The 15937-nt window shown below is 36.1% G+C and overlaps 1 protein-coding gene across 6 annotated transcripts in view; it reads right to left on the reverse strand.

Annotated features, from left to right (window-relative positions):
* Positions 1–2087: 2087 nt before the first annotated feature.
* Positions 2088–15937, reverse strand: part of DNAJC5B (DnaJ heat shock protein family (Hsp40) member C5 beta) — a 98317-nt gene continuing 84467 nt past the window's right edge. For 2 of the 6 annotated variants that reach the window (XM_049633331.1, XM_049633330.1), the window contains exon 7: positions 9976–10307. In XM_049633331.1, the coding sequence (XP_049489288.1) occupies positions 10213–10307 (95 nt within the window). In that variant the 3' untranslated portion in view covers positions 9976–10212. Of the gene's footprint in view, positions 2174–2617; positions 2685–8969; positions 10308–15937 lie in introns of those variants that run through there. The other 4 variants (XR_007458496.1, XR_007458497.1, XR_007458495.1 and 1 more) reach the window with 4 other exon arrangements.

The following is a 15937-nucleotide window of genomic DNA, read 5'->3' on the forward strand; positions in this document are numbered from 1 at the left end:
GATGCTAAGTGAAATAAGTCATACAGAGAAAGACAGATACCATATGTTCTCACTCTGATGTGGATCCTGAGAAACTTAACAGAAGACCATGAGGGAGGGGAAGGGGGAAAAAAAAGTTACAGAGAGGGAGAGAGCCAAACCATAAGAGACTCTTAAAAACTGAGAATAAACTGAGGGTTGATGGGGGGTGGGAGGGAGGGGAAAGTTGGTGATGGGCATTGAGGAGGGCACCTGTTGGGATGAGTACTGGGTGTTGTATGGAAACCAATTTGACAATAAATTTCATAAAAAAAAGAAGATATTTTTGGAAATTAAAATAATATCCTATAGCAGCTAGTACAATGACAGACACTTAAGTGTTTGATCTATAGTTGGCACTAATGTCCTTATTTCATGAGTTAGTTTTGAAATTAGTACCTATGTTTATTAATATCTATATTCTTGACATGGTTTCTAGCATGCATCCAGCATTAAAAAATATTCATTACAGATCTGCAAAGTTTTGCCAAAATAAAATGCTTGAAGGGAAAAAAAAAAAAAAGAATTCATGGTGCAAATATAAAGCAAACAAAAATCTGGCACAATTTTGAGAGAATGATGGTGTATATTATGGACTAATTTTCTCCTACCCCTCTCCAAATTCTAATACTAACCCCCAGTACCTCAGAATGTTACTGTATTTGGAGATGGGGACCTTTAAAAAGATAATTAGATTAAAATGAGGTCATTAGGGTGGGCCCTCATCCAATATGACTACTGTCCTTATGAGATTAGGACGCAGGGAGAGAGAACACCAGACATTTGCATGCATGGAGAGACAACCACATGAATACACAGCAAGAAAGTGGCCATCTGCAAACCAAGGAGACAGGCCTCAGAAGAAATCAAACCTGCTGAAATATGCATATGAAAGAACTTTCAAGTTCTTCCTTTCAGTTGAAACCGTTCTGCAGAGCAGGAAGCTCTACCAAGAAATGTTAAATAATTTCTTCAGGATAAACTCTTCAGGTTGGGGGAGCAGAGCTGAACTCAGGTTTACTGATTCCTCATCCATAGCTTTCTGTAAATGTGTACTGTTTCCAAGAAGGATTCCAAAAGATTGGAATGAGAACATTTGCTTGTTATGAGAAACCACAGAGATAGCATTTTCAAGGTTAGAAAGGGAACCATTCCGGATAACTCCAGGAGATACAGTTCATTTGTGTTATTTGCAGTAGTTAGGTTCTATATAGTCACCACAAACAGTGGTTTAGTGAATACTGAACCTTTGCTTTTACACTTGATCTTAGCCAAAAGGCCGAGAAGCGATTGAACCTTTGCTTTTAGGAAAAATACAAGGTTAAGTTCCTGTGAGCCTCTGTTCACAACATTATCTTAAGTGATCAATATGTGTTTTGTGTGTTACTGTTTATATACCTTATTTAATATATATTATTGTGAATGACCATGAAATAAATTTTAGCAAGTAGGAAAATTTGCAAATATGGAATCAGGATGATTAGGCCAAGCTAAATCCTGAATTATAAGCCAAATCACTATATCAGAAGATTTTAATGAGACCAACCCTTGGCCCCCTACTTCTCTTAAGGAGGTTAAAAGGAACCATTTGCACTACAGGGAGATTGCAAGACTGACCCATCCAATTCCCAGGGCTCCATAAGACTGCAAGTTCATTTGCAGTCTTTCACACTCAGGAAAAGTAGAGCTATCATCTTGTTCATACAGTGTCTTTCCCAAAGGTAAGATTTGGAGGACTAGGGCTGGGAAAAGATGTTGCAGGGAGATTTTCTTCAGAGATTCATATTTATTCCTTTAATAAACATTTATTCAGTCTCTACTATGTTCCAGGCACTATTATAGTGCTGAGGATGCAGCAGTAAGCAAAACAGCCACAAATTTCTGCTCTTGGAGCATATATTTTGAAGGGACAGACAGACAACAGGTTGACAATAAATAATATCTATAGTAGGCTTAACAGTGGGGAGTGCCAAAGGAAAAAATAAAGACTGGTAGGTCCAGAGTGTGGAGGGTACTGTGCTTTTCACAATGGCAATTTGACATACACAGACTACCAGAAACAAAATAAATTGCTGTGGAGCACACGTTTATTTTAAATGATGGGAGATAAAATTCCAGGTCCTTTAGGAAAAATTAGTTTGCCATGTTGTATTTCCTATGAAGAAATAATAAAGGGTTATTAATTTAGTCATCTGACATAATAATGGTATATTTTTACTAATAGAAACTTGAAAAATTGTACCTTATTTTGTACAATGGAGAAATTGAGTATAATTTCTTTTATTATGAATAGATAAAGTCATGGAAAACTATACATCCTATTGTATAAATGATATTGAAATGCCTTGTTTTTATATATAATAGCAAATGTTCTCATCTCAATCTTGTGGAATCAGAATAATGGAATAGAATGTATTAACTTGGATTTATAGACCTATGGTATTCACTTTTAATAGGGGAGGAACAAATTTGAGTATACTGAGTATAAATGCTGTTTTGATATTAAATAAGTAGTTATATCTGACTTTACAGAATTCAAATGTCTTATGGTGCTATGGTGGTGTCATAATTAGGCAGACAGACCCTAGAGCTAGACTACCTGAGTCCAAATGCTGGTTCTCTTGTTATTAAAGTCACAGGTTAATTAACAGCTCCAGTTTTCCCATCTATGAAATGAGAAATAATAGCACCAACTTCAGAGTCTTGCTGTGAGGATTAAGTGAATTAATCTATATTAAACACTTAGAATATTGTCTGGCACATAGTAAGTACTGAATATATATATATGTATATATATATATACACAATAAATACATATATATACTAAATATATGTAATATACTAAATATATATATATGTATATTTAGTACTTACTATGTACTAAATACTATTTAAATATATATTAAAAGTCTTCTTAGCACTGTCTATTATCTTGTAAAATTATGGCAGGAACTTTACCAAAATTTTTAGTCAGGATTGTTTAGTAATATCCACAGCTCTAGAATCACTTTTAAAATCTAAAAAAAAAAAATCCAACTTTTCACTCACTTGATTAATGCTGCAGTTATTCATTGGTCAGACAAGAGAAAGTGGCAGACAGCTACCAAGGCTACACAGGCTTCCCAGGTAAAGAAATGCTACAGGGAGCTGGGGGGGGGGGGGAGGAGGAATAGGAGCAGGAGGAGGAAGCAGCAACAGAGGAAGTGTTTGGGAATTTGCTCTTGGAGAATTTGAGGATTTTGAGTCTTTGAGGATTTGCTTTTGAAGAAGGCCCTGAGAATTAAGTGAGGATGATTACTACAAAGGGCAGTTAAAGAGAAAGATACATAATAGAGTGACAGAAACGAATATTCTTTTGAAAATGAGAGCTCTGGGACGGAGTTGGGCAGCACATGGAGAGGGTTAGTTTTCAGGAAGGACAAATGTAGTTGGAAATCTAAGATCACCATGGAGAGGCAATATAGCGCAGCTGTTAAAACCATGGATTTGAGGACAAGCCTGTTCTACATGTTACTAACTGGATGATGTTGGCCAAGTTTATTTAAACTTTGTGTGGTTTAGTTTCTTAGTGTGGAAATGGGGGAGTGATAATGCTGATAGTACTTGTCCCTTAGATGGTGTATTAAGTGAATATATAAATATAAAATATATCAAGCTAATAAGAAGCTCTTAGGGCAGCTTCAGGTAGTAAGCACTATGACTATTGGTTATTATTGTTCATTCGACAGATTTATTTTTAATTCATGAAAGAATGAATCATCTTTTAAAAATACAAATCCTCCTGTGATCCTAAAAGCCATCACTTCCCACCTCCTTTCAAATCCTTTAGTTTGAGGGATGGCATGTGCTGAGAAAAGACTTAAGAGAGAACAAAGAAAAGTAGAAAGAAGGGAAGTGAATCACTTTTATTCTTTTTACCCTCTTACTCAGAATAACCTGCATCTTTCAGGTTTCGGTAGCTAAAATTTTATTTTCTGAGTATACTATGTATTGTTTAAAAAACAAATTCCATGCTAAATACAATGAAGTAACTTTTGAAATGAAGGCATTTTATATAAAACTGTTATGCTATAAGTTAATCAATAAGTAGACTTAATATTTTTCTGTTCCTGATGGCTATCATTTGTTACTTTTAAACCTAGGTTAGCTTTAAAATACTGCTTTCTGCAATTATAATAAATAATCCTGAAAAATGTCAGTTTAATAATTAACATGCCCAAATAGATCATTCTAAAAGTATTTAAGAAAATGTTGGAATTTCATTCCCAAAGTGAAAATTTTCACTAAAAATTTTCTCCCCAATTATTCTTCACCAGAAAATAAAGTGCATTATAGATGACTCTGGACAATGTTTCGGGAGTAGAGATATTTGAGTACCAGGACAGATTTCTCAGAAGGAAAAAACCTTCACGAGGTAAGATCCCCTCTTTCTGGGCCTGGGAACAAGGACCTGCCTGGGGTGGGGGGGCTCTCAGGAGCCGAAGAAGTTGATATAGTAATAGGATTTTTCTGCTATTACAAAGCTGAGTTGGCAGCCCCAGTAGCGAGCAGAAAGTGTTAACAGCTGTCCTATTACTGCTGATTGGATTCTGGGAATTTAGTTTTGCTTCTTGGGGACAGCCCGGGAACAGCATGAAAGTTCCAGAAAGCTGTATCCCACCCATTTAATACTGAGCATGTTTAGGCCTCTTTTTGGAGAAAGGCTTTTCTCAGAAATGACATGTGTTGTAAGAATTAATCAGTTAATCAAAAGATATTTGTTAGTTCCTACTTCATTTTTAGCACTGGGAAAAATACAAATGTAGACTCGGACTCTAAGATGTCATTCTGGAAATCACTGCTAATTTGAGCCATCTGCAATTTGGAAATGGCTTTGTTTTACAGAAACTGGTTATACATAACTTAATCTAAGTTTATACTTTGTACTCTAGAACAGCTCAAGAATAATATACAGATAAATGTTACTTAGGTGCTTAGGAGGGGTGCAGGCTGGAAAAAGAGGGGTTTGGAGAAGTGGACTTGTGTTTCTCGGATAAAGGTTTTTCTTTGTTGGGGAAGGACTGGTGCTCTGGGGATGGATTTGCCTTCACATCAGTGAGGAGTAAGGGAGGGCAAGCTGCTAAAATTTTTTAAGATAGCTCTGTAATTGAGTCAGAGGCCTTATTGGGTGCCAAGCTACCATTAATTTTTATATTAATCAAATTGTTCATATTAATATGCAAAAAAATTAATATACTAAGCCTTCCTAAAGGCTAAAGATTCTAGCAGCTTTTGCATTTCTAGCAGGTAGGAATTTCTCTGTTCTGTGATACAGGTTAAACATTTATTCATTTAACAAATATTTCCTTGCTGTCTACCATGTGTCAGGCATTATTTTAAGCACTGGGGATACAGCAGAACACAAAAATAGCCCAAAATCTTTGCCTTCACAGTGTGGGAGACAGACAATAAATCAAGACTAAAAAGTATGTTAGTGAAAGGTATGAAGGAAAAAAGTAGGGAATAGGAAGCATGAGGTGGGTTATAGTTCTAGGCAGGGTAGTCTGGGAAAGCCTTTGAAGAAGTGACATTTGAGAAAAGATCTTAGGTAAGTTTCTTCATCATCTAAATACATTATATGTTCTAAATTTAATTCTGACTCAGAGCTGCAGTTTAACAAGGTAGCAAGAAATTTCACCTCGGCCAGGTTTTAAGAGTCTTCCCCACTTCCTAGGGATGTATGGGGTCCTCAGGTTTTCTGTCTTCCTCCTCCAAGTGAGTTTCTAGCCCTTCATCTTGCTCCAGCCTCATTGCTCCTGGGGTCTCTGTGTCCAACCCTATAGGATTCCTTTGAGGGGCCAGGTGTGGGTAAAGGAATCTTTTGTTACGGCTAAGAAGCCATGACTTAAATTTGTCTGTCACCCAGGCATCCAAGTGCTATCTCATCAGAGGGGCTCTCCCCTGTGGAGATATTGCCAGTAAACTGGGGTGACCCTGGGCCCTGGAGCCTTGACCCAGCCTGTCCCAAAGGTGTCGCCGAAGCTTCTTGGTCTCCTCACGAGAAAGAATTCAAGGACAGACACAACACAGGGATGAATGACACAAGTGGGAAAGTTTATTAAAGCTAGAGTATACTCTTCAGATGTGACAGCAGGTGACTTAGAGAAAGAGAAGAAGAGCTGTGCGCACTGGGGTTTGGGTTTCTATCTTTTATTGACAGTTACAAACTAGGGGTGGAATATTCATTACTAGGGGCAGGGATTTCTTGGAAGCTGGGTTTTGGCCTTTTCTTCCTTTTTTGGCCAGGGTTTTCCTGTCATGACACCCACCTTCTTGGGCCTGTCTGGTTTGATCTGGCTTCTTGTGGAGTGCTGCCAGGACAGGCCTCTGACTTCCCTGATAGGTGGCCATGACTTCCTCTTTGCTGGCTTCTGGGTATCCTGCTAGAATCTAACTAACTGCTTACTCTAACAGAGACACAAGTCTGGGCTACTCTGGGAGCTCCCCTCCAAACTTCCAAACCCATCTTTAGTCCAAAGGCCCTCATAACAGGGCTACTTCTCTCCCTCAAATTTCTTTCTAACAGCCCTTATAATAGCCCAAGCACCCAAACAAAAGCCTGGGTGGTAGGTGTCTAGGTGTCTCTCTACCATTATATTTAACCTCCAAGGTCACAATAGCAAGGGAGTGACCTTTATAAGATGAATCTCAGAAGGACAGCCCTCATTCCTTTGAGTCTCACTAAGGACAAAACACAATTAATGTCTCAATAAATTACCTTGCCATACATTCAAATAATGAATGTGGTCACTATGAATTATTTTTCTGTCAATACACTCAGAGAATTGTTGGAAAAATACTTCTGTTCCTCTCTGACCTATCAGCATTATGAGTATCTGTGCTTGAATTTGAAAATATTCACCTTTCTGCATATTGTTACCCAGACTATTTGCTATCTCTCCCTCCTGCGCTGGTTGGGGGTAGATTTATAACAGTTTATGTAAAAGACCAGTAAACATGGACATGGCATTGGTAGTGGCCAGCAGAGAGATTAGGAGACTAAAACAAAGGAATAAATGTCAAATGGAAGAAAGGTGGGAGTGGGAGAAGGGAGGAGAACAGGGAAGGAGATGGAGTATTGAGAACCAGGGAAGAGAAGAGACCGAGGAGAAAATGAAGTTAGATACCCAGGATGAAGGAATAAAAAAAAAAAGAAAAAGAAAAAGAAATCTAGAATAAGGAGTAAGGACAATAAAGAAACAAGTGAGGAGCAGTGATTCAGTGTTAAACTCATACAGTCAGAAGGTCAGAAGTTTGACGTGTGTCACGGGACAAAAATCAAGGTGGTGGCAGAGCTGCATTTCTTTTTTGGAGGCTCTAGAGAAGAATCCATTTCCTTAAAATTTCCAACTTTTAGAGGTTGCCTGCATACCTTGGTTTATGGCCCTTTTCTTCCTCTAACTTCAGAGCATATCTCTGACCATTCTTCAATCATCACATCTCTCTCATAGCCAGGAAAAATTCTCCATTTTTAAGGAGCCATGTGATTAGATTGTGCCCACTTGGATAATCCAGGATAATCTCCCTATCTCAGAATCATTGGCAATGACATCTACAAAGTCCCTCTTACTGTAAAAAGTAATATATTCACTGGTTCTGGGAATTAGGATAAGTACATCTTGGAGGAGTCATCATTGTGCCAACCACAGAGATTATATAGCCCTAAGTGGAACCCTCTCTGTAGATGAGAAGATCAGGCAGTGCATTACAGGTGGGTGTATTTTAGGCCACATCAGATGTGTTTTAGCATACATACCATTTAAAATGTAGAAATAGAATGTCATTTATTCTCAAAGAATTAAAATATGTGTATTTTGGTAAACAAAAATGCATATATGTATTTTATTATGTTCTTATGTAAAAGAGGAAAAAATAAATAGATGGACTTTGAAACCTTATATGAAATCACCTACTCTGGTAACCTGAAGCCCAGGACTAGGTGTTAAGCCACTGAAGTGCTGGTTCATTTGACCCTTTATGAAGATCACAGTGAGCATGTTTCCTCTTGGTGCTTCTCTGCTAAGATGCTTATGAATTTAGAAGACCTGCAGGTGACTCTGGATGGCAGCTTCTGTTGATCTCTACAAGATGCCTAAATAGCCTCTCCTCAAATCAAGACTTGATCCTTGCTTCTATGTAGCCAATGGACATTCTGTAGATTCATTTCCTCATTCATACACATTCATCATTGAAACCGGTAATTAGCCCTTTGTGGGGAACATTAACAAGAACCCCTTCATGAATTTAATCCGACCATCTGATTCTGATTCTGATTCATGTCCTGTTCTCATCTTTCTACTCTTGTACCAGCTCTCTGGATAAGCTGTGAGTAGAAGTAAAACATTCCATGTGAGAAAGAAAAATGAGGTCTGGGAGAGAAAGAAAGGAACTTTGTGATTTACAGTTGCTCTTCAAAAATAGGCCTGACCTTTTGCTTTAAAAGACTTCAGGAAGGAAATGTAGTAGCTGAAATTATCCACAGACAGGGCTATTTATCTTAGGTTCCCATCAAATGGAAAATAACACTTGTTTGTTGAATACAGAGTTCCAACTACTTGCTGATCACTGGAACCATTAGTACTGGGTATCTTCCTGGGTTTTGTTGGGTAAGAGTTTATCTATGCAAGAAGTCACATTATACAAACATACAAATTCACATAAAACCACCTCATATTTGCCAAATACTTGATTCTGTAAAGTTCTTTCACCTCAGCTATTTCATCTGGTCTCACAGTAACTTGGAAGGTGGTCAGAGCAGATAAGAAAATGGAGACACAGAGCAATTAGCCATATTCTCATCTCACTTGGTCACAGGGCTAGGTAGTGAGAGTTTAGATTAGAACCAGCTTTCCTAACTCTCAAACCAGGGCTTTTCCTACTTGATTATGTCAATTAAAAAAAAATCCAGTAACTCAAGAGTTAAAGTAGAGTTTTAATGACTTCATAACTGTCAGAGTTATAATACCAATTTTCACTTACAATGTATATTTAGGCTCATTTGACTGTAATTTGGTGGTAGGGGAGAATAAGAAACAGAAAAAGAAAATGGCATTTCATGCAGTATTATATAAAAACATAATAAGATCTTGAAAGCTGCAATATTATATAAAGAACCAAGAAAAAACAAACACTTTCTGTACTATTTTATAACATGGTTTTAGCACATGGTTTTGATCACATAATGAATATAAAGATCAAACAGTAAATGCAGACATGACCTTTGAGCTTAATTGTTCAACATGCACAGAGCTGAGCACTTTCTGATCAGTGTAATTAATCCCACCCAAAAAGGGGTAAATGATATGCCTTTAAGTCTAAAGTTAGGCTGTAGAATTCAGAATTCTACCTTTTACCCTATATGTTTCTTTTCCTCACTTTGTCTAATTTAGGTCAGTTGTATAAAAATTATTTTTAATTAAAAAAATGGTCAACACATTTTTAGGGCTGGTTTGGGAATTTTTCTGGATCCAGAAAAACCATAAACGTAACCAGGTTGATATTTTGTTTTTGTTTTTGTGCCAATCTAAAAGTACACACAAAACCTTTCTTCTTGGTTTTACTCAACAATTTCTAGTAAATGACAGTTTTTAATCTTTCAAAGATATACTTCAAAATTAAGTGATTTGTCTTTTTTACCTAATAATTTCTTCCTGCCTCTTGACATATTTTTCTAGCCATATTGAATATTGACAGGGAAAATTCTCCACACATACACACATTTAAGATTCCTCTTAAATTCTCATATATGTTTTGCTGATGATATTTGTGGCAGATAGGAATATTGCAATTCAGTTAAATAGATGAAAAGTGGCTTCTGTTTGGAATACTACAGTAAGGAATTAGGTCTGGGTCACATAAAGGGCAGGCTCATGAAGCCTGTCCAGTACTACTGTCTTACCTCATGCAAGGAGCATAAAATAACTCTTCAGGCTTTTATTCATCAAAATGGAATGTGTTTCATTAGGAATTCTACTCAAAGAGTGAGACTGCTTACTGAGAAAATTATGTAGCAATCATCTTTCCCTAACCTAAAAAATAAAATACAAATGTGGAAAAGTTCACAGCATTTCATGCCCCCTACCCTGCCCTCCCATGACCACCTGGAGACATGGTTGAACCAAGAAGAGGTATTGTGGACCCTCAGTGGTCTCAATATTAAGAGTCTGTGCAATAACTTCGAGGTTCTTCTCTGATTAGCTGTGTTTTCTCATTTGCATTTGTAGGCTGGAGAACAACTGGAAAGTCCACATCTAAAAATAAACAAAGCAAAGCAATAAACACCCTCTTATTATGTTACATTTCCTTTAATGGGGCAAGTGGTAGATATTTTTGTTGAAATGATGATTGGCAAACCAATTCAGTTCATAAGATATTGAGGATGCCTACCCTTTAAAGGACTTCAAAAGGGAGGAGACACTATCTTTACTCTTCATTTAAGTTCTGTCAGTTATAGAATTATAAAACAAAAGCACTGAACCCAGCTTTCAACTTGAAGCAATTGCTGAACCTGGTGAACTTGAGCCATCTTGTGGGGATGAGGACAGGTCTACCACATATGTCATATAGACTCTAGTGTATATCTGTATGCAAAATGCCCCCTAAAGCTGTTCAGTGCACAATTACATATATGGTCCTGGTTGGGAGAGAGGTCAGAACTTGGAGCTTGCTTAGATGAAAGTCTAATAGGAAGCTTCCCACATAATGCTGTACCCAAAATGGTTATCACACTCTAAGTCACCATACCCCTAAATCTATAAGGAAATTTGTTAGGCTTGCATTTTGGTGCTCAGGTGAAAGAGGAAAGAGCTCCCCTACAAATACTTAATGGCAAGCCAATGAGCATACATATTGGCAGACCAAATTTAAATATCTATGTGTTCCAGGAAACCTCAAGCTGATAATTTAGTTTAAAATGGTCCAGTATAAGATGTGCTCCCAAGCACCTAGCAGAAGAGAATGGCTCCACCTTCAACACAGGTCTCAAAGATTCATTAAAATATTGCTTAAATACATGAACTCAAGGTAAAAATGAATAGAGAGATCGGGGAGATATAGAGAAATAGAGAAAGACCCTCAAAAAATAAAAAATTGCAAGAAACGTAACTCATAGTAAAAACAGAGAGAGAGAGAGAGAGAGAGAGAGAGAGAGATGGAAAGATTGAGAAGGAGGGAGTGAAAGATTACACACAGAAACAATGCACACTGAGTGAGAGCTAGTAGAAACAATAGGCCAAATCAGACCCACAAAGACTTCAAGTCCTGCACTTTTAAGACATAGAATAAAAAAGAGCTGCATGTGTTTTTTAAGTGACCAAGTAGATTTTGAAACTATTAAAAAAGAAGTTGAGATTAAAACATCTGAAATTTAAAAACCTGATGAGTGGGTTTATAGCTAAAGAGAGAATTAATGAAGTGGAAGACAGATCTGAGGAGGTTAACCAGAATGTAATAGAGAAACAAAGAAATAAAATATGAAAGAGGTTAAAAGACATGAGGAATAGAGTGATAAAATCTAACATATCTGATAAGACTTTCAAAGAAAAATTAGAGACAATATTTTGAAGATTTAATGGCTAAGAATTCTCTAGAAAGACACCAATCCCCAGATTCAAGAACAAGCCAGGATAAATTAAAGATAAAGTTATATCTAAGACATCTAGTGACATTAAAGAAAACCAGTGGTTTCAACAGCAGTCTTATCTCTGAATAGCAAATGTGTAGGCCAGAAAACTATGGAATTATACTTTTAATATGTTAAAAGAAGTATCTATCAACCTAAATTTGTTTACAAACTGTGCTATTGTTACCTTTTTAATTTTTTTTTCAACGTTTTTAATTTATTTTTGGGACAGAGAGAGACAGAGCATGAACGGGGGAGGGGCAGAGAGAGAGGGAGACACAGAATCGGAAACAGGCTCCGAGCCATCAGCCCAGAGCCTGACGCGGGGCTCAAACTCACGGACCGCGAGATCGTGACCTGGCTGAAGTCGGACGCTTAACCGACTGCGCCACCCAGGCGCCCCTATTGTTATTTTTTTAAAAACCATAATATAAAGGCATTTTCAGACAATAAAAATGGAAATTGTGCTACCAACAGACTCAATTTAAAAGATGTGATTCAGGCACAAAGAAAGTGTTACTAGATGGAAAATTTGTGCTGTAAAAAGGAATGATGATTAGTAAAGAAAATGGTAGATTTGTGAATAAAACTAAATGATTATTGACTATGATTTATAATTTATAATAATTTATGAGGCTTAAATTAAGATCAAACTAGAATACAGCAATGGTGTATAAATCAGAAAGGGAGTGATCAGAATTAAGGTATTACAGAGGTCTTGTATTGTTCAGGAGGGGTAAAGATAAGAATTAACTTTAAACTTTGATAACTTAAGTATGCCTGATAAATGTTTAGAATAACCCTTAAAGAACAGAGCAAAGAATATAATTTCCCAACTGGAGGAGGAAAAGAAATGAAATATGAAAAAAAAAAATCTATCATTACAAAAGAAAGAAAAAAGAAAAGAGAAACAGAAAAAAAAGTCAATTTAAAGTGATAATTAAATATAACTAATTATAAGTAAGTAGCCCAAGTTACTCAGGTAGTAAGTAATAGAGCTGGTAATCAAACGTAGGCAGTATTTCTTAGAGTCTACTCTCTTAAAAACTGTGCTATACACAAAAAGGAAGTATATATACTTCCTGTGCTAGTAGGAAATAATTGAAATATATAGTTAATTATAATAAATACAAATGGACTTAATACTTTATTTAAAAGAAAAACTTTCTCAAACTGAATAAATCCCTCCCCCCCCCACTACGTTTATAAAACACACATCAAAGGACATAAAGACAAAAAAGTTGATAGTGAAAAGATGTAAACATCTTACCACACAAACACTAATAAAAAGAAAGCTGATGTGGGCTACTGAATGACTCAGCTGGTTAAGTGCCTGACTCTTGATTTTGGCTCAGGCCATGATCTCACAGTCATGAGATGGAGCCCTGAACTGGGCTCTGAGCTGGGCATGGAACCTGTTTGAGATTCTCTCTCTTCCTCTGCCCCTCCCTGGCTCAGGCGCACACTCTAAATAAGTAAGTAGGTAAGTAAATACATAAATAAATAAATAAGAGAAAGCTAAGATAACTTTAACAGACAAAAAGCATTGATAGAGCTAAAGAGTAACTACATAATAATATAATATTCAATTCACCAAATAACTCTAAAAATTCTAAACGTATATACACTAATAAAATAGCCTCAAGATATATGAAGCAAAACTGATAGACTTTATAGAAAAATAGAGAAATCCATCATCATAGTGGAAGATTTGAATGCTTCCTCCAGTAACTGACTGGTGAAACAAATCTTTAAAGATATAAAGAATTTGAAAAGTACAATGTTGTGGACTAAACTGTGTCACACATACCTCCTCCCCCTGCCCCAGCTCATATGTTAAAGTTCTAACCCCCAGTACCTCAAATATGAATCAAATTTGGAGAGAGGGTTCTTAAAGAGGTAATTAAATTAAAATGAGATCTTCAGGGTGGGCATTCATTCGGTATAACTGGTGTCATTATAAGAAGAGGTTATTAGGATACAGATACACAGAGGGAAGACCATGTGAAGACATAAGGTGAAAATGGCCATTTACCTGCCAAGAAGAGAGGCCTCAGAGGGAGTCAATCTTAATGACACCTTAATCTTTTACTTCTAACCTCCGTACTTGTGAGAGAATAAATTTCTGTTGTCAAGCCACCCTGTCTGTGGTTCTTTGTTAACAGCAGCCCTAGCAAACTAGTACATACAATAAGTTGGGCTTATTTAACAGTCATATATGGAATGGTGAACCTAACAAATGCAGAATGTATTGTTTTGAAGCAATGTGGGACATTTATAAAAATTAAGTTCTAGGATACAGACCAAGCCTGAAGACATTTTGAACTATTGTATCATGCTCTCCATAATTTCTGATCACAGTGCAGTTAAGTTATAGATGCAAACAATAATAAAAAACCTGAAAAAACCCACAGGTCTACAAATTAAAACTTAGGCCTAACTTAGAGATCAAAGAAAAAATTATAATGGAAATGAGAAAATATTTAGAACTCTGATTATAAGAACAATATAAGAATGTGTGTGTGTGACACTAAAGTGTTACTTATAGGAAAATTTATAGCCTTTAATGCTTAATATCACAAAAGAAGAAAGGATGAAAAGAAGTATAAAATTTAAGAAGTTAGAAAACTAACAATAAATTAAGAGAAATAATAAAGAATAGAAATTAAATAGAAGCAGATATACAAGAGAATCAAAACCAAAAGTTATTTGAGAAGACCAATTAAATTTTCAAATATCTGGTAGAATGGCTAAAAAAAATGGAAATAACCAATATAAGGAGTGAAAAATGGGACAGTAATGCAAATACATGAAAGGTAATAAGAAGAAATTTTGAAGAACTATTTTTTTAACAAAGAAAATCTAGATGGCCTATAGACATTAAATACATTGAATCAGTAACTTATAATTTGTACAATCACACATTAGCCCAGAAAGTCCTACAAAATCCTGTAGAAAGAAATAAATGTAATAATACACAAACTCTTTAAGAAAAGTTCAAAAAGAAGGAATCATTTCTAATTTATTTCATGAGGCATAATCTTGATATAGAACCCTATAAGGAAATTTTGACAAAGGAAAATTATAGACCAACTTCACTCATTAATATAGATACAAACATCTAAAACAAAACATTAGCAAACCCATTTTATCAAAAAATAGTTAATTCATCATGACTGCATTGGGTTTATCTCAAGAATGCAAGATTGTTTTAACATTGGAAAAATAACATATAGTTCTTCACATTAACAGATTAAGGGAGAAAAATCATGATCATCTCAACTGATGAAGAAAAAAATATTTGATAAACTTTCACACTCGTGACAAAGTTCTAACAAAAAGGAACAGAGACAAAACCTACAGCAAGCCTCATAGTTAAGATGCAATCTTGAAAGCATCTTCTCTTCAACATTTTACCAGTAGTCTTAGCAAAAACAGAATGGCAAGATAGAGAAAAAAAATATAAGAGATGGGAAAGAAGAATCAAAACTATCACTGTTCACACATGATACAAGCAATTATGTAGAAACCCTGAAGAATTTACAGATAAATAATTGGAAATAGAGAGCTTAGCTAGTTTCTTTAATTCAAAATCAATGTTTAAAAAAAGCACATTTCTGTATACCAAAACAATGTAGAAAATTAATGTTATTTATTTGTAACTATATAAAAATGGATAAAGTATTCAGGAATAAATGTAGCCCAAAATACATAAGATATCCTTAGCAAAAGCCAGTAAAGAAGGGATATACATGTCACATGTTAGAAGACACATTTTTTAAAATGTCAATAGTATGTAACTGATCTACAGAGTCACTGCAATTCTAAACAAGATTTCAAAGGTTTTATTTAAATATCTTTTGTTTAAAAACTTGACAAAGCTGGGGCGCCTGGGTGGCTCAGTCGGTTAAGCGTCCGACTTCGGCTCAGGTCATGATCTCGTGGTCCGGGAGTTCGAGCCCCGCGTCGGGCTCTGTGCTGACTGCTCAGAGCCTGGAGCCTGTTTCGGATTCTGTGTCTCCCTCTCTCTCTGACCCTCCCCCGTTCATGCTCTGTCTCTCCCTATCTCAAAAATAAATTTAAAAAGTTAAAAAAAAAAAAAACTTGACAAAGCTGATTCTAAAATTTATATGGAAAAGCAAAAGGCCAAGGATACATAAGACTTCCCTGAAAAACAGAGTGGGAAGACTTGCCTAAACAGTACCAGGAATTTTATAAATGGGCCTGGTGTTGCATACAGATAGACAAAATGAGCAGTGA

This window comes from Panthera uncia, chromosome F2 (genome assembly GCF_023721935.1).
Source record: "Panthera uncia isolate 11264 chromosome F2, Puncia_PCG_1.0, whole genome shotgun sequence".
Classification (NCBI taxonomy): domain Eukaryota; kingdom Metazoa; phylum Chordata; class Mammalia; order Carnivora; family Felidae; genus Panthera; species Panthera uncia.